Genomic DNA, 19345 nt, shown 5'->3' on the forward strand with positions numbered 1-19345 from the left:
ATATCACCTCAAATGTTAACATTATATTGTTAGTGATAAAAATGAACAAGTGTTGGGACTCATTACTTCAATAATACTATGCTAAAAACAAATCACTGTATTTAGTTTCAATTTTTTAAATTTAATTTTTTTAAAATTGAATTTTTTATTTTTCGTATTTTTATTTTTAGTGAATATTTTTAAAATTTTAAACATTTTTTTTTTTACTTTTTTAGATGCACCTTACCTAGATGTAAGGTGCATCTAAAAAAGTAAAATATTTGTAAAAAAATATTTCAAAAAATTTACAAATACACAAGAATACGAAAAATGTACTGAATTTATATATATATATATATTTATTTATTTATTTTTGTATTTTCGGTAGTTAGTGAATTTTTTAAAGATTTTTTTCACCAACATTATATTTTTTAAGTGTATTTATGTTAGGTATATCTAAAAATTTAAAAAATTATTTAAAATATAAAAATATTTCAATGAAAACAAAAAAACATGGAAAACAAAAAATTTTAATTTTTTAAAAAGTGAATTCAGAATTCACAAACCAAACAAGCTGCATTACATTTATTTACTAAAAGTAATTTATCATCTTATATTTTATCTTTATATTAGTAATAAAATTGACCAAGTGATGGAATCCATTAAACTGATACAATGGTAATATGTGAGACTACACAATAACAATTTTCAGTTTATATTTTTTGATAATTGAATTATTTATTAAGTTATAAATAGGAGAGTGCATATAGAAGAAGCATCATATCCAATTCCCTCTCTACCACCCCACCCAATACTGGTGTAAGAATGGGTTTCTTACTATCCAATTATCAACTCACAATATGTATCCTCCTGTATTCCCTAATTTTCTGCTTCTCTTCTTCTTCTGCACATCTTTGCCATAATCACGAGAGCACTGCTTTGCTCCAATTTAAGCAATCCTTTTCCTTCAATTGCTCTGCTTGCGATTGCTACAGAATTCCTGCTCCACACACTTGGGAACATAGTTGGAAAGAGGGTACAGATTGTTGTGCATGGGATGGGGTCACATGTGATAACACCACTTCTCATGTCATTGGCCTCGACCTCAATTGTAACTGCCTATATGGTACCCTCCATCCAAACAGCAGCCTCTTCAATCTTGTTCACCTTCAACACCTCGACCTTTCTGAAAACAACTTCAATCACTCTCAAATTTTACCTTCATTTGGCCGTTTCACAAATTTGACCCATCTTCACCTCTCTTTGTCCTATCTTTCTGGCCCAATACAACCATCGGAAGAAGAAGTCTGGCAAGGGAATAACTTCTCCAATAGCATTTTCCACTTACAGAAATTGCAGGAGCTGCGGTTAGGCGGCAACAGAGAACTCACAGGTAAACTTCCAAGCTTTATTAATGGAACTCTCTGGCACCTTAGGCACCTTAGGTCGTTGGATCTCTCTGAAATAGATTTCACCGGAGAGCTACCTAATTCCATCGGCCATCTTGAGTACTTGGAGGAGCTATACCTCGATGACTGCAATCTCTTCGGTACCATTCCGACATCGCTTGGAAACCTCAAGAAACTAAGAATGTTAGCTCTTGGAGGGAATAACTTCAACAATGGTCAATTCCCATCTTCAATCGGCCATCTTAAAAACTTGGAGGAGCTATTCCTCAATGACTGCAATTTCTTTGGTACCATTCCAACATGGCTTGGAAACCTCAAGAAACTAAGAATGTTAGATCTTGGAGGGAATAACTTGATCAATGGTCAATTCCCATCTTCAATCGGCCATCTTAAAAACTTGGAGTACCTATACCTCAGTGACTGTAATTTCTCTGGTACGATTCCGAGATCCCTTACAAACCTCACACGATTAATTTGGCTTGATCTTTCAGGGCCATTTCCCAATATAAGCCATTTTTGTATCGTATTTCCAAAACTAGGCCAACTTCTGATGGAATTCCAAAACTAGGTTAAAACGCTATTACTATTCGCGCTTTCACTGTTAGGAGCGTAAAAGTAGGTGAACAGTAAAATCGCGTTTACAAATAGCGACTTTGATTAATAAGTCGCTATTACAAATAGCGCTTCTAGGGTTTGTTAAAAACGCTTTTCCTAACAGCGCTTTTTTTAAAATAAAAACGCTATTCGTAATAGCGATTTTAAGAAAAAATTTTCCCCGGAAAAAACGCTATCTCTAATAGCGATTTCAGTACAAATTTTTTTTGCCAAAAAACGCTATTTGTAATAGCGATTTCATTTAAATGAAATCGCTTTTTGTATCAGCGTTTTCAAACTCCTCATATATACGAACAAACCCCCCCCCCTCACCCCCCCCTCATTTGCATACGACTTAGGTTTTTGGCTCTCTCTGCTCTCTGCTCTCGCTCGCTCTCCCTCTCTCTGCTCTCGCTCGCTCTCTCTCTCTCTGCTCTCGCTCCATCTCAGCTCGCTCTCGCTCTCTGTCTCTGCTGTCTGTCTCTCTCCGTGGTATGACATTAACCCTAATTTTATGTATTTACTTTTTGTGTTTGTTTTGTGTTGTATTTTTTTGTCAATGTTAGGGTTTTACTTGTGAATTATTAAATGTGTTAGGGTTTTTATCATTGTGGTTATGAAATTAGGGTTTGGAATTTTTTGGCATACGGGTTAGGGTTTTTCTGTCAATGTTAGGGTTTTGAAATGAAATTGAATTTTTTGGAATCATGGTTAGTTTTTGAATTTTTCTGAAATTTTTATTGGTTTATCAAAATAAAGTATTTTTAATTTGAAACATATACTGTCATTATATAATTTGTAAATAAAGTATTTTTATTTATTTGGTTTTTTATTTTTTGGAATAAATTGAAATGCTTTATTTTTTTTGTAATATTATAGCATGAATGGATTTTATTTTCTTTTGGTTCTAATATTATAAAATTAATAGATTAAAATCTAATTGTAAGTGAAATTCAATAATCTATTTCAAAGAATTGTTTCAAGTTAAATGAGCTTCCAAATAAAGAAAGTAATATTATTTAAATGATTTATAAATTTATATTTTATTTATAATGAAATATTAATGTTTTTTGTTTTTTTATTCAAGAGGATACTATCATTTTATTTTGTTATGTTTTTTTTATAAATTAGTTAATTTCATTATTTCAAATGTGAGAACATTTTTGTCTATGTACAAAAATATCTAAGTTTCATCATATTTATTTCTATTTATGTTTTACATTCTCCTATACAAATGAAGATAGTTAAAATAGAAATCAAAGCATGTAAATGTCATTAATTTGGGAGAAATTGTAGAGGTCAAGACTCGAGACCTGCATTGTGATACCCAAGAGACAAAGGATCCATGTTTCTTTGGGACTATTTAGGGGTTTTGTTTATTGGGTTTTGAATGTGTTAGGATCACATATGGATGACCTACCCCAAAAAACAAATTAAATTAAAATTTTAAAAAAAAAAATAGGAAAGTTTTGTCACATATGTATACTCTGATTAATTTAAGGGAGAGAGAATTACATGGAGGATCAAAATATTTTACATATCCTCATCTCTTGAAAACGTGATAAGATTCACTAAATGCTAGATTTAATATAATTTGATCATCCCAAAATTTCATGGACCGTTACAACAAAACCAAAATATTAATAGGGCTACCCAAAAATAAAATAAAAAATAAAATGAACATAAACAAATTTCAAGGTTTCAAGTCAAAGAAATAGTCATATAAGATAAAATAAGTTATTTTATTCATATAAGACAAAATGTTATATCTAAATCATAAATATTTTATTTTTTCTCTCATAAAAGTGAAAAAAACATATCACTAACGACATTTTTTAGCCCCAAATTAAATAGTAAAAAAATCGACTCATATCCAAACAAACCCTTTTTGTCAAAAAATCAACTCATATCAAGAAATCGACTCAGATCTCAATCTTGATTTTTTTGTTGGAATGCAGTAAATGACAACACCCTAAGATTATGTTTCTTTATCTTGACAAAAAGAAAATGAGGTGAATTTATTTATTTCTCTTGGTAAATCCAAGGCTCGGGTACAACATTAAATGACCACATTAACTTAATTCACAAGTCTTTTAATAGGTGTACCAAAAACTTGAAATCAAATCTAACCTTCAGCCGAAAAAAAAGAAAAAAAGAGAGTATTTTTTTCTCTTTTTACAATCAATTCTGCAATGATAAATCTAATACAACTTTGATTAAGAAAGTGTCTCATTTGTCAAGTCAATCAATCTCTTAAAACTGAGTTTGAATTAAGAGAAAGAAAAATGTGAGTAAAATAAAATCTAATTTGTTCTTCTATTTTCTTTTATTTTATTTTATTTTCTTTTCTTTTTTTTTTCTTATTTTATTTTATTTTTAATCTGTGTTCAAAGTTATGATTCAAACACAATCATAATCAAGTCAAATGAAGGGAATTCATGAACAAGTGAAAGAGCTACTCATCATTATGCAAAATCATAGACTGGATTTCTATTGGGCAATTAGCTAATTTAGCTGTAATATATATAATTTTAGGATGTATGTAAATAGTGTTATGCCTTCTAAATTTAATTTTTGTGAATCTTAGGTTTCGTTTGGCATGTCATGTTTGGGCTAAAATAGCTATAAAAAGACTCTTGACCAACAAGCTAGTTCTTTGTTTCATACTTTTGCGAAGTGGGTTTATTAGTAGAAAGAAGAATCTCCAATGTCCACCCATGAATTACTATGTATTGCACCACTGGCATTGGACCCAAAAGAAAAATATTTTGAATATTGAATAAATTTGAATATTTTGAATGTTTATATTTTTAAATTTCAAATCAGGAATTAGAATTTTTAAATTTTGTTTGTGAATGAAAATGTCTATATTTTGAATATTGAATAAACCAACGTACATTTGTTGAATTGGAAATTGTTTTTTTTTTCTTGTGAAGAGGAATTAAAAGGAAATTAAGGTTTTAAAAGTAATTTTTTTTAATTAAGAATTGCGATTAAAAAATCCGAAATTCATATATTTAATTTTGACTATATTTTATTAAAAAGAAATATTTTTATTGGTTTCTCAAAATATTTAATTTTGACTCTATTTTATTAAAAAGAAATATTTTTATTGGTTTATCAAAATATTTAATTTTGACTCTATTTTATTGAAAAGAAATATTTTTATTGGTTTCTGAAAATATTTAAATTTGACTGTATTTGATTTAAAAAAAAAAAAATTGGTTTAATTTCGTTTGGTTTATTTCACTATATTTGGGGTCATATTTGGGGTCAAGCAGCCAAAATATGATTAAAACATTTAATGAGCTGAATTTGTAATACATATAATAGTATTCTAGTACAAATTAAAATTTTATGATAAAACTGAAGAAAATTTGAGAAAGTTTTTGAAATGGGTATTGAACGAACTGACTTATCGTCTTTTTCACTTTGTGATTGTCCACTACCATTGAAAATGAAAATCTACTTTGGCTGCTATTTTAGAGTAGTTACAATATATGCATGAAAAGAGTAATAAATTATTTTAATTAATAGTCCATAGCAATTTCGTACGTAAGAAGGGAAAAAAAAAAAAAATTGGCACTTTGATGGGTAAGCATGTGTTTTGTAATACCAAATAATTGGTACGGATGGCCCGATAGATTCACATGGATAACTATCCAAAATGTAGTCCATACATTTAACCACCAACTTCAATTGAATTATCTGTAATTATTTTTTTGTTTTTGTATGTGTAAGAAAAAAAAGGAGTAAATAAATATAATTTTTTTCTTACTTTTCAGAACGATCCAAAATGATCCAAAATCAAGTTTTCTTACTTTTCAGAACGATCCAAAATGATCCAACATGGAAACACTTCAAATAATCAACTCGTGCTCTGATACCACTCTATCACGACCCAAACTCGCTACTATAGGTATGACCGGCCAGTAATCCTAAGATTACCGAAGGCCACTTAAATAGATTTACAAAATTAGGGGTTGGCAGAAGCAAATATCATAATTATTCTGTCCATAGAGGTGTGCAGACATATATGCATGAAAAGAGTAATAAATTATTTTAATTAATAGTCCGTAGCAATTTCGTACGTAAGAAGGGAAAAAAAAAAATTGGCACGTTGATGGGTAAGCATGTATTTTGTAATACCAAATAATTGGTACGGATGGCCCGATAGATTCACATGGATAACTGTCCAAAATGTAGTCCATACATTTAACCACCAACTTCAATTTAATTATCTCTAATTTTTGGCCATTATAAATTATCTCTGTAATAATTTTGTTGTTTTTGTATGTGTAAGAAAAAAAAGGAGTAAATAAATTTAATTTTTTTCTTACTTTTCAGAACAATCCAAAATGATCCAAAATCAGTTTGTTGTTTTAATTTTATAAGAAAGCCTCTATGCCCTCTACAAAATGGACGAGGGTTACTAGTTCACATAGGAAATAACTTTGTCATTAAGGTCCGTAATGGCACAAGTTGGAGCAAATCAAATTAACTTATATTTTCCATAAATCTGAACAATTACATCACCAGGTTAAAAAAATCTCTCTCAATGTTTGCACCCTGTATTTTATATTGTCCAAATCAATCGCGTCACCCTCTACTAAATATCTGTCAACCTATTTTATTTTTCGCCACTAATTCGAAAGAATTAAGACAACATGTATACTTCTTGTTATGTGTTTTTTAGATGAAGACAATAGAGCAATGACAACAAAGAACATTCACGTTGAAAAGATAAGAGTCTTCACATACGAAGTAAATGAGACACAATATGTAACTCCACGTATAGATGAAATCTCAGCTGTTCTGTTATACGAATAAAAATAAGTGAACAAGATTATTGAATAAAAAGTAATAATCAAGTTGAGACACAAATATATAGTTGACAAAATAGAAATTGAATTAATGTTTCACCTCTACAGTTCCTTCAACCCTGGAAAATATAAATTGATAAAAAATTAGAGGGTTGCTTTTATTTGTGGCTTCTGCAAATTTTAATGTTTATTTTACAAGTACAATTCAATATATGTATATTGTTGATATTTTAATATTTATTGTTTCATTGAAGCAAGTATATGGCAACTGTTCCAATTATCTTTTACTGGGGGGGAAACATAATTCGGGATCCCGATGAAGGTGTGTCATATGATGCTGAGCCGAAAGGGATATATATGGTGCAACTTGGCACCACACTTGGCAATTTGGAGGAGATGTTTATGTCCAAGGTCGCAAGTTACGGGGAAACAGTCCGATTGATCTTCAAATGTAGATATCCTTATCGCCAGTGGCAAGCAACCAGCAAATACAAAATATTACCGATAAATGACGATGAGGCGTTGAACACCGTTTTAAGTATCGGTGGAAATTTCGAACCACCAAATTGTTTGGAAGTGTACATTCAGAATTATTATTTTATCTTACAACCACATCCGTGACTACATCACAGGTACACAAAGTCACGGGTAATCAAAATTACATGAAATGAACAACATCAAATAATATCACGTGTATCACTTATTCCATAGTGCCCTAGCACCACTATCATGTCTATAAATACCCCAGTATGATGTTTGTTGAAGGCATAACAATAGTAATAGATATACAATTACTATTATTATTATTATTTTTAATTTTATTAACAATGTCTTCAAGAGGTGCAGGAAGTTCACGCCAGCAAAGAAATCCGAAAGTGTGGCTGCTACCTCCATTTATGTATGACTACAAGAGCGAAAAGTACTCAAGTCCGAAGGATTATTATGCTGGTATCCGAGCAGAATGGGCGTTCAGGGTAACGGAGCAAGAAGGATTGTATAATGATCTACGTAACTTTGGGGCACCGGTACCTCATCGTCGTTCATTGACCATGGCTAGACGAAATGTGAGTGACTATGAAAAAGCAGTTAGCAGAATTAAGAAGGAGAACAACAGGATGTTGATGCGGAGATGTCGACATTTCATGCTTCAGCTAGCCACTGAAATGGCAGAAGCAAGCAACAGAGATTTGACAATGGTTGAGCGAAATAATGTCTTCAACAATGAAAAATATCTCTCTGACTACTACATGTCAGATGATGAATAAGAAATCAAACACCGTTATCTTTCATATGTTCGTTCCTGGAGTGTAAGACAACGTTGTTGTTGGTGTAACGTACGGATGTATTTCAAGTATTTTTGTTATGCACCTGAAGTTTATGAAATACCTACATTTATAAGTACACATTTATGAGTTCATGACTTTCTTTATTGAATTGCAATTTGTTCATGAATGTTCTGGATTAATTAATGGATTAATGTATGTTCAATTATGTGAATACTTAAAACACATAAAATAGATCAGGCAACTCGGAGAAAAGGTTCCCTTAACTGGGGCTGCTGAAATAGGGATGAAATCACAACGAATTTCAATCTCCATCAGGAAAGAAGAAAGAGTCACCTTACAATTATTGAAAGTCCAGTAAAAATTATGACTCCGGTAATGAATGAGGGGTTGACAAAAAACTAAACTCGGTGAATCGAACTACCGCCTTCAACAACACATAAAACATAACAGGTAGGTCGGTGAATAGCTTCCCAAATGACAAGAACAATTCAAATAGTCATACTTTTCAATGAAATACAAATAGCGGGTCGTAAGCTTCATGACCTTCATTTTTTCACACATTGAGTAGTCAAATCGTGGAGAGACTTGTCAGTATATGCAGATAGATTGTGAAGTCATGTGACCTGGTGCACAGTCTTCGGTTTTATTGATTTGTTTATTACAGTCACAACTCATCTCTTATTTACATATGTGGGATTCTCAACTCAGAAAGTCACATGGCAACAGTGAATTCATTGATTTACCTTATTGTCAGCCTGCCTTTATTTTGTCTGTATATGCAGATGGATTGTGAAGTCATGTGACTTGGTGCAGAGTCTTTGGTTTTCTCGATTTTTTGCTCGATTTTTTTTATTACAACGCATCTGTTATTGATATATGTGAGATTCTTTGTCATCTGTTAACAACAGCATGCCTTTATTTTGTCCTTATATGCAGATGGATGGTCTTTGTCATGTGAATTGGTGCACAGGCTTTGGTTTCCTCGATTTGTTGCTCGATTTTTTTTATTACAGTGACAACTCATCTATTATTGATATATGTGGGATTCTCAACTTAGAAAGTCACATGGCAACAGTGAATTCACTGAATTACCTTACAGTCACCATGCCCTTATTTTGTTCGTATATGCAGATGGATTGTGAAGTGATGTGACTTGGTCCACATGCTTTGGTTTTCTCCATTTTTTGCTCGACTTTTTTGTTACAGTGATAACTCATCTCGTATTGATATATGTGGGATTCTCAATTTAGAAAGTCACATGGCAACAGTGAATCTACTGATTTACCTTACAGTCAGCATGCATATATGTGGGATTCTCATTTATCCGTTCATAATCAACTATATAAACGAGTAAAGGTGAAGACACAACCTTACAACTCAAGGTGAAGACACAACCTTACAACTCATTTCGCCCTACGAAATTATTATTCATTTGTTTTAAAAAATTAGCATGGCTACATGGTTCATAGGAGGGAGTGGGGGTCGCAGAGGTGGTAGGAACTTGCAAAGGGGTGAAAGTTCACGACGAGGAGGGGGAAGGGGAAGTGGCGATGCTGAAGATGAAACACCATTTCCTTTCTTGGATGCCTCTTGTGCTTATCATGATAGGTTTGGGAAGCGACATTTCGTCATGCCCAAGTACTATCGAGATCCATGTGGTTTGGTGGAGGATCCATCAGAAAATCAAACAGGATATGGTTATGCAAAGGCTAGACTTCTTAAGTGGCCCGCACTATTTATAGAGCGAGTGCAAAACGAAAGATTATGTCGGGAAAGAGGACTGAAGGTGCCAAAAGCACGTTCTGTTGAGATCCAAAAGGAAGATCCTGATAATGTTGATCGACTATGTCAAACACTAGAACGTGAGATTTCTCAAATGGGTCGTAGATTGGCCCGCGATATGCAGCTACTCATACTTAAGAAGGATGCCCAGAAGAACAAAACAGAACCAAATGTTGCGGCTATCAAGGCTATCATGGAGGATCCTGAACTTGTCTCTGACGCTGAGCTTTCGGATTGTTCAGATTCTGAGCCACCTGCCGATTTAAGCGCGAATTAGGTGTTAATGTCTACACTTCGGCAATATAACAACTTCCATTAATATGTAATGTCTGTGTTAGAGTAAGTATAACTGTTATGTTATGTTATGTTTATGTTTAAGTTTATGTTTATGTATATGTATTGTGTCTGTCAAATGTTACGGCTACTAATATGCAATATTAGGTCATGAATTAGGTGTTTCTCTATCTAACTGTTATGTTTATGTATTGTGTGTTCAGTTAAGAGTGTCCAGGATGTATGTAATGTGTGTTCAGTTCATGGTGTCCATAATGTATTTTTGTGGGAGAATTATGTCTGTACTACCTACGTAACTGAAAACTATTACATTTGCAACTTCAGTTATGTTGTTTTCATACCCGTAAGAGTATTTTGTAAAGTACTGACTTCGTATATTATGTATTAAGTATTATTACAAAAATGTTGAGAAAATTTATTTTAGGAGCTCTCGCTGTGGCCTTTGTCTTCTTGGCCTACTCCGCGGTGGTCTTCGCGTCTCACCCTTCGTCGTTGCTCGTCGAGTTGCACAATGTGTGGGTGTGCTTCGAACTGTACAGCATGCATATCACATTCTAACCCATAACAAAATAAATTTAAATGAAAACGGGTACAAAACGGTTTTACTAAACTGGTTTACTAAACTGATTTTCTGAATTACATTCTCACCTTCTAACCCAAAACAAAAGAATAAATATATATTTATGTTTAAATGAAAACGGCTTTCGTAAAGCCAAAATAATTTTCAAAATAACACATTCCAACCCAAAATAAAGACAAAAGAAAAAAAAAATTTACATGAAAACGACTTTAGTAAAGCGAAAAAAAAATAATTAATTACACAAAACAATAAGCAAAAAAATATTTTACATGAAAACAACTTTAGTGAAGACGAAAATTTTTTTTTAATTACATTTTGTAAAACAATAGCGATTTTAACAAAAAAAATTTTCCCAAAAAAATGTAATTAAAAAAATGTAATTAAAGCTCATTTAACTTGAAACAATTCGCTATGAAATAATGAAAAATCGCTATGTAAAATTAATATACTATTGATAATAGCTAAATGAGCTTTAATTACATTTTTTATAATAGCTAAATCGCTATGTAAAATTTTCCCAAAAAAAATTCAATAATCTACATGAATATGATTTTGAAATTATATATATGAAAAATAGTATGTAAAATTAATATATGAGAAGAGGTTTTTTTTCATATTATGTAAAATTTATGAATTACACATTCTAAACAAAAAAAAGAAAAAAAAAACATATTTTAACATGATAATTGCTTTATGTTTTTTCCTTTTGTTTTATCTTGAAAATAGCGTTTTATTCCAACAAAGTTTATGGTAAAAAAAAAATTTCTGTTAAAATCGCTATTAGGAATAGCGTTTTTTGGAACAAAATTTTAACTGAAATCGCTATTATGAATAGCGTTTTTTCTGCAAAAAAAATTATGTTAAAATCGCTACTATAAACAGCGTTTTTTGGGGAATTTGTTTTTGTTAAAATCGCTATTGATAATAGCGTTTTTTTGCAACAAAAATTTGTGTGAAAAGCGCTGTTAAGAACAGCGTTTTTTATTGGGAAAAAAATAACCCTAGAAGCGCTATTTGTAATAGCGACTTATTAATCAAAGTCGCTATTTGTAATAGCGATTTTACTGTTCACCTACTTTTCCGCTCCTAACAGTGAAAGCGCGAATAGTAATAGCGTTTTAACTTAGTTTTGGAATTCCGTCAGAAGTTGGCCTAGTTTTGGAAATACGATACAAAAATGGCTTATATTGGGAAATGGCCCTGATCTTTCATACAACAATTTTGAAGGCCCAATTCCTCAACTTTTTTCCAACTTCTCGCAACTTCAATCTATAGATTTCTCAAACAATCAACTAACAGGTCCCATTCCATCATCAATAACTGGCCTTCCAAATCTATGGCATCTAAATTTAGGCAGTAACTCAATCAATGGGACAATACCTCCTTCCTTGTTTCATCTTGTGAACCTTTTCAGTCTTGATCTTTCGTCAAATAATTTAAGCGACACTGTTGAGCTGGACACGTTTGCAAAGATTGAATATTTGAATTATTTGGATCTTTCAAACAGTGGTCTATCATTGACCTCCACCAACTCCACTCCCTCCTCTTTCCGAAACATTAGGACATTACGATTGTCGTCTTGCAACATATGTAAAATTCCTGAATTTCTGAAAACCCGAACGGAATTGTTGGAGGTGCTAGACCTTTCGAACAACCACCTAAATGAAGAACTCAATCCACTCTGCAATCTTCATTCTCTTCGATATCTCAATCTGTCCAATAACCAATTTGCCGGATTAATTCCTACCTGTTTGGGGAACTTCAGTGAAAATTTAACCTTGTTAAGTTTGCAAAGAAACAATTTCCATGGTACCATCCCTCAAACATTTGGATACGCAAGCATGTTACGAGTACTTGACATTAGCGACAATGGATTGCAAGGGGTGCTTCCAAGATCATTGGCAAATTGCACAAACCTAGAAATTTTGAATCTGGGTCATAATTTCATAGAAGATGCTTTTCCATTTTGGTTGGAGAACCTGCCCCAATTGAAGGTTGTTCTCTTAAGATATAATAAATTCCATGGTCCCATAGAGCAACCAAGGAAGAGATTAGCCTTCACCAATTTACATATCATTGACATGTCTCACAATGAATTTACAGGCACTTTGCCATCAGAATACTTTGAGAGCATGCATTCAATGATGATGGATTATGAAGACAAATCCTCCTTAAATTATATGCGCGTTGGTTATGGTTATTATTCGGTAACCATAATGAATAAAGGACTGGAAATGACACTCGTAAGAATCATCACCATCTTCAAAGCTGTTGATTTCTCGCACAACAAGTTCGATGGAAAGATTCCCATATCTATTGGAAGACTCAAAGCCCTCCGTGTCCTAAATTTTTCAAGAAATGATTTCACAGGTCCGATTCCATTGTCCTTGTCGAATCTAACTGAGCTTGAGTCCTTGGATCTATCCCAAAACAAGCTCTCTGGTGAGATACCTCAACAACTAACAAGCTTGACATTCCTTGAAGTTTTTGATGTCTCGCAAAATAATCTAACTGGGATTATACCACGAGGCCAGCAGTTTGAAACATTTTCAAACACTTCATATGAGGGAAATCTAGGCTTGTGCGGGTTTCCATTGTCAAAGAATCGTGGGAATGTCCAGATAGCAGACTCACCAACTTTACCATCCTCATTTAGTCACAATTTTAAGTTCAAATTTGATGGCTTTGGTTGGGAAGCAGTGTTGATGGGATATGGATGTGGAGTAGTATTTGGTTTGGTGATAGGAAGTTGCATCATTCGAAGGAAAGAAGAATGGCTTGCAAGAATTTTTAGAGTGAAAATGCCTCATCAGAAGAACAGATCAAATGAGGTTAGGTACCAACATGGAGCAAGATGACATGTTCAGAACTAAGTGGAGCTTGTTTGAAGTAAAGGTACTACCATGTTTTCCTTTTCATTAAAGCTGTTTGTTTTTAATTTGATGGTGAACCATGATATCCCTTTTCATTTCCTACTTCTATGTTTCAAATTTGACACTCATGATTGACTGCTAGAATATGTAGTTAGTTACATGCATGTATGTAAGTAGAAAGATAATAGATTCCATGAAAATAAAAAAAATAAAAAATAAAAAAAAACTCTTTTGGAGAAATTGAATTCACAACTTTGTAATTCTAATCGCCTAAAATAACAAATTTAGATCCAAGTCAAGGAGAAGAAAACAAAATGGTAAAATAATTCATGCTGACATTAGAAATTATGAACAACATGTTTTCAATACAAATTTATATACATGTTTTCAAGTCAAGTTAAATTTTCACAAATAGGTGTTCATTTTTTCTTTGTTGATTTTACTTTTTATTTATTTATTTATATACATGTTTTTTTTTTTCAAAAATTTAAATCTTTCTAGATTGGAAGCACTTGAAAATAATTTTTTTTAAAGATTCACTAAAAATAAAATTTCAAAAAATGTGATTTTTTAGCATTTACCAAATATGGATGGATTTTTTTTTTAATATTTATTGCCAGCTAAATAAGTTGTAACTAAGGTGGGCGTCGTGTAATGTTAGGTCATAATTGTGTCATGTTATTTCGAGTTTGTGTCAAAATTAACTCAACACTAACACATTCAACCGGTTTGTTATATCATTAATTAAAAGTATCGAGTGTATGAAAAAGTTAAAAGTTTTATTTACAACATGAAAATAATCTCTACTTGATGAAAAAATAAATAAAATAAAATATAGATGAAATATTTAATTTAACTCAATTCTATTTCCCCAATTTACAAAATTAAATCTATGTCATATGTGTTTTACTTGATTACTTCTAAAATAGTTGACAAAAAATACATTATCTGTAATTTTTTTTTATTTATAAATATTAGCCTCAAAATTTTAGATGGAATTGCACAAGGATTCAATAATGTCATGATAATCCTTAAGGCCTGTTTGGGAAGGATTATTTGGGCTAAAATAGCCAATAAAAACAAAATAGGATAAAATAACTAATAAGACAAAATGCTAAATTCAACTTATAATCATTTCACTTTTTCTCTCACAGCTATCAAATCAACTACAAAAAAAGTCTACTATTTTTTTAAACACAACTTTTTTAGCCACGCTAAAATAGGAAAAAAGTCAAAAAACCAACTAAAATAGCTAACTTCCTAAATGAGACCTAGTAGAAATAACATTACATAAAAAGAATTTGTACTATACATAAAAATTTTCATTGCAAATGACACGTATTTTTGTATTTTAAAAAAACAAAAAATTGAATAAATTGTCCATGTTATGCATAATATTTTTCATAATAAGAGCTTATTTCTATAAAAATAAAAATAAACATGAGTTATTTTTTAGTATAAAGAATTCAAAAATACCATGATGTGATATATCCATGTGTACACAAACATTACCACATTGATAATAAATTATTAAATATAAATGTGTTTTGAAATTAATAATTATTGAAGCCTGGACAGTTTCTTAAGTGTTTATGAAGATGATACTTAGGTGCTAAGTTGAGTAAGATTTTAGATTCGAATCTATGAAAAGATGGTGACCTATATTATAATCTAACTACTAACATATTAATCGTTATCTTCAAAAAAATAATTAATAACAACTCAAAAGTAAATTTACTTTTCAAATTGTAGAGATATGATAATTATTGCATATGAATCAAATAATCAATTATTAATTACATTTGAAATGCAATAAACCAATGATTGAATGACATGTATATTTATGAGTTATAACTCATAATCAATTATTAGTTACAAATTTTGTCGTTCTTAGTTATAGTCATTATGGTGTTGATTATGATTTTGTTATGGCCTATTATTGTTAGTTTAGTTATGTTTGAAGAGGTGTTTAGTTATGTTTGAAATGATATTTGGTGATGACTCATTTTAGTATTGATCATAACTTATTGTGATATCAGTTATGATCTATTATGATTATTATTTTAGTTATGAACAAAAAAATTTCTTATTACACTACCATCACAATTATTTGATCATTTTTTTAGTTCGGGCATTTGTTACACTACCATCACAATTATGATAAATTATACTTAATACACACCCCAAATAGTGGTGTGTATGTTAGAGGAACCCATACGAAGCCCATCTTAAGAGTTCTCTTCGAGGCCCAGCATTGCACCCAATCTTATTACCCAAAGCCAATACTTGAGAAAGCCCATATGATCTCTCCTGATAAAAGAAAAATAGAAAAATAACTAACAAATCTAAGTTTTCTTACAGAAAAATCATTAAGACCTATTAAATTTGTATTAAGATAATTCATTCATATTTTAAATAAATTATTTTGAAACAGTAATACTATAATTTTTCTCACTTTTACCTTTTTCCATGGATATTAATTACATTTGTACTTATAATTTAATGGTCAACTTTAGTAAAAATCATAAATAGGGTCTCAAAAATTATAATTAAGATTATTCACTCTATTTGGTTCTGAATTTTTAAAAATAATTTTTTGAGTTTTTAATTCTGTTTTTTTTAGTGAATTTGTTTAATATTTTAGTCAAATTTATTTTTTATTTTTAGATGCACCTAATAGATGTACTTGAAATGTAAAATATTTGTAAAAAAATCATAAAATTTTCAAAATATACAAAAAAAAAATACAAAAATATACTGAATTTTTGTATTCTTTTTTATTTTTTTAGTATATAGTGAATTTTTCTTGAAAAAAAAAATCAGAAATTTTGTATTTTTTACGTGTATCTAAATTAAATTGATATAAAAAAATTTAAAATGACTAAAATATTACTAAAATTCACAAAAAAAATAAAATAAAAAGCGGATGAAAAAATAAAAAAAAAATTAACAAATAAAATAATGAACATGTCAATTCTAGATCAATACCTAATACATCAAAAATTAATAATTACATGAAAAAAAAAATCAGCTGAAATTGCATAGAGTTTGGTATTATTCTATAACAATATTTGGCTTTAGCAATCACCTCATTATGGAAAAATTGAAAAGAAAAAAAATCTAACAGGATCAGCAAGAGGAATATTTTTCTAAATATTGACTCTCTTAAATATTGTGAGTATAAGAGGAATATATGATAAATAAGACTTTGTGGAAGTGTTTTATGCAAAATACGACTGAATTCTTCTAATAAAAAATTGATAAAGGTTGAATAATTTTTTTAAAGAAAAGTAAGACTAATTTGTTATTTTTCCAAAAAAAAAAAAAAAAAATTGACCGACAAAAATAAAACCATAATCTAGAGTTTGTTTCTTGTTTTGTTTTATTAAAAAAAAAAAATTTGTTTGTTGTTATTTTCTTCTTTGATGTTTTCATTTCTAGTTTTTTACTTTTAAAAAATTTCAAAAAAACATTATGAAAATTAAAGGGAAAATAAGAATTAAGTGGTAAATTTTAAAAATAATTTCAGATATTTGATCAAATTTATAAAATTACTTTTTAATGTTGCAAAATTTATCATTCATATGTAAATATCTTTTTAAAATTACACTTAAATGAAATTCTTCCAAAATTAAACTCATTGTTTTCATATTATTTCATGTAAATTACATTATATACCCCTACACTTTACATCAATTTCATTTTGACTTCTCATTTTTCAATTATTTATTCTAAAAAATTTATAGTTTTAAAAGATAGGGATGTTTTTGACATGGTGAATTGTGTATTGAGCAACATATAAAATTTTAAAATCATTTAGTGTAACGCCCCCAAAATAATTGACATAAAGATTGGTCTAATTAATTCATTTAAACATAAAAACTCAACTCAAGTGATCATATCTATAACGATTCTGGTTTCAACCCAACACCTGTATTGCTTTTGGACCCACGAAGCTGTGTATTTAACTATGGTTCAGCTTATTTCCATCTTCTTGTTGTTTTCCTCCTTGTTGTTTGTGGAGTTTGGCTTTTGGGAGTTTTGGTTGTATTTGAAACAAGTTGGAAAGTTAGTTTTTCAAAGTATTGTTGCCCAAATTTTTGTCTATTCGCTCGAGCGATACTTCTTGAGCTCGAGCATTCTTTTACAGTCTGTAAAACTATTGAGAGTTTGATATCTGTACTCGAGAGACGCTTCTTGCACTCGAGCGAACTTTTACATGTTTGAACTACTATGAGGGGGCTATTGTGCGCTCGAACGGTGGTTTTGGTCGCTCAAGTAATGTTTTGGCCGCTCGAGCGATCTGTGCATGTATTAGTTCGAGAGACAGCCTCTTTTAGTCACTTTTCCATCTCTTTCTCTCTCTAAAACATTTCAAACCCTAGATCTACTCTCTCTCTCTCTCTCTCTCTCTCTCTAGTTCTTGAACTTTTCCACTAAATACTCTCAATCCGTGCATTTCCTCACCCTAGTCCTTTGGAGTAAAAGATAGAACACGTCGAGGGCTTCGTTCTAATCAGAGAAGTTGGTGTTTTTGACTCCATCGAGTTCTACCCGTTGTTATTTGTGTCTTCTTCTTTGAGGTAGAGATTTCTTTGACTCTTTTTATGATTTTTAGCTTGGTTATTTGTCTTTTTAAAAGGGTTATGTGTTTGGAAAATTTTGGTAAAACCTAGGATTTGGTTTGAAATCAAAAAGAGGAGTTTTCCAAATTGATTCTTGAAAATGGTTGTAGGAATATGGTTGTGGATGAGTTGTGATTGAAAAGGTAGAAAGTCTTTCCTCAAATTTGATTTTGGAAAGAAAATGGGGTTTTTGCCATAATTTTTGGATATTTGAAATTGTTAAAATGGAAATGGAAAGTGATGTTGGATATTGTGAAATTTGAATAATGATTATGTTAATGATGATGATGAAGTTGGATATGTATTATCACTCCCATTGAAATTAATGAAAATGTATCTTTTGATTGGAATTTATCAATTGTTTAGAAATATATGTTTTGGGCTATCGGTGGAGGATGGTCTTGATTGCTGTAGACATTGCATGAGGATTAGCTTGAATTGAAACTAATTTCTCATCCATTGTGTATTGAGCATCATTATACATTGAACATTGTAAATGTAATTGTTTTCTGTATAAAAGGATTATTTTTCATGAATTGATATATAATCTGGCATTGCATAGTTTTGAGATGAAAAATAGGAAACGTTTGGAAAATGACATGCATTGTGCATTCACCTTATAATTTTGCTACGATTCGTATACTGTGTTAGAGTATCTCTATTGAACTTTGGCTCACTCTATATGGGAAACAACTTTCAGATACTGATGATATGCCTCCGCCAAGGACTTAGCTTGGAAGAACTCGGAGCTTAAGGCTTCTCTTTTTGGTTTCGTCTTGATGTAATTATATATTCAAGCCTTAGGCTTTATTTGATTTGAGTTGAAACTTATTTTGTTGTAACCAAGCATTGTCTTGGAATGTTGTAAGCCATTAGGACATTGCTCTATTTGATTTTAATTTCCCTTCTATTCCTGTATCGATGTCATATGCTATAGATTCAAAATCTAGGATTTATGAATGTATATCTCATATGCCACCTTTTGTAATGATCATAGATGATATAAATGTAAGATATTAGTTTATAAATCAATTGATTTACTGTTACGCATTGGGTTTTGTGTCAATTATATCGGGGCGTGACAAAATCTCTATACTTGT

General features: G+C 30.8%; 1 protein-coding gene across 1 annotated transcript; it reads left to right on the forward strand.

Moving 5' to 3' along the window:
- Positions 1-749: 749 nt before the first annotated feature.
- LOC145804556 (receptor-like protein 33) lies at positions 750-19153 on the forward strand. Its single transcript, XM_082898904.1, has 3 exons — positions 750-1372; positions 12851-13642; positions 18946-19153. The coding sequence occupies exons 1-2, from the start codon at positions 805-807 to the stop codon at positions 13603-13605; spliced, it is 1323 nt and encodes a 440-aa protein (XP_082755030.1). The 5' UTR covers positions 750-804; the 3' UTR covers positions 13606-13642; positions 18946-19153.
- The last annotated feature ends 192 nt before the right edge of the window (positions 19154-19345 follow it).

Source organism: Camellia sinensis, chromosome 12 (assembly GCF_055761805.1).
Source record: "Camellia sinensis isolate YWXY chromosome 12, ASM5576180v1, whole genome shotgun sequence".
Lineage (NCBI taxonomy): Eukaryota > Viridiplantae > Streptophyta > Magnoliopsida > Ericales > Theaceae > Camellia > Camellia sinensis.

Coding starts and splice junctions, on each gene's coding strand:
- LOC145804556 (XM_082898904.1), top strand. CDS start 805: ATGGGTTTCTTACTATCCAATTATCAACTCACAATATGTATCCTCCTG. Junction 1,373..12,850: donor CGGCAACAGAGAACTCACAG/GTAAACTTCCAA, acceptor ATGAATTTACAG/GCACTTTGCCATCAGAATAC.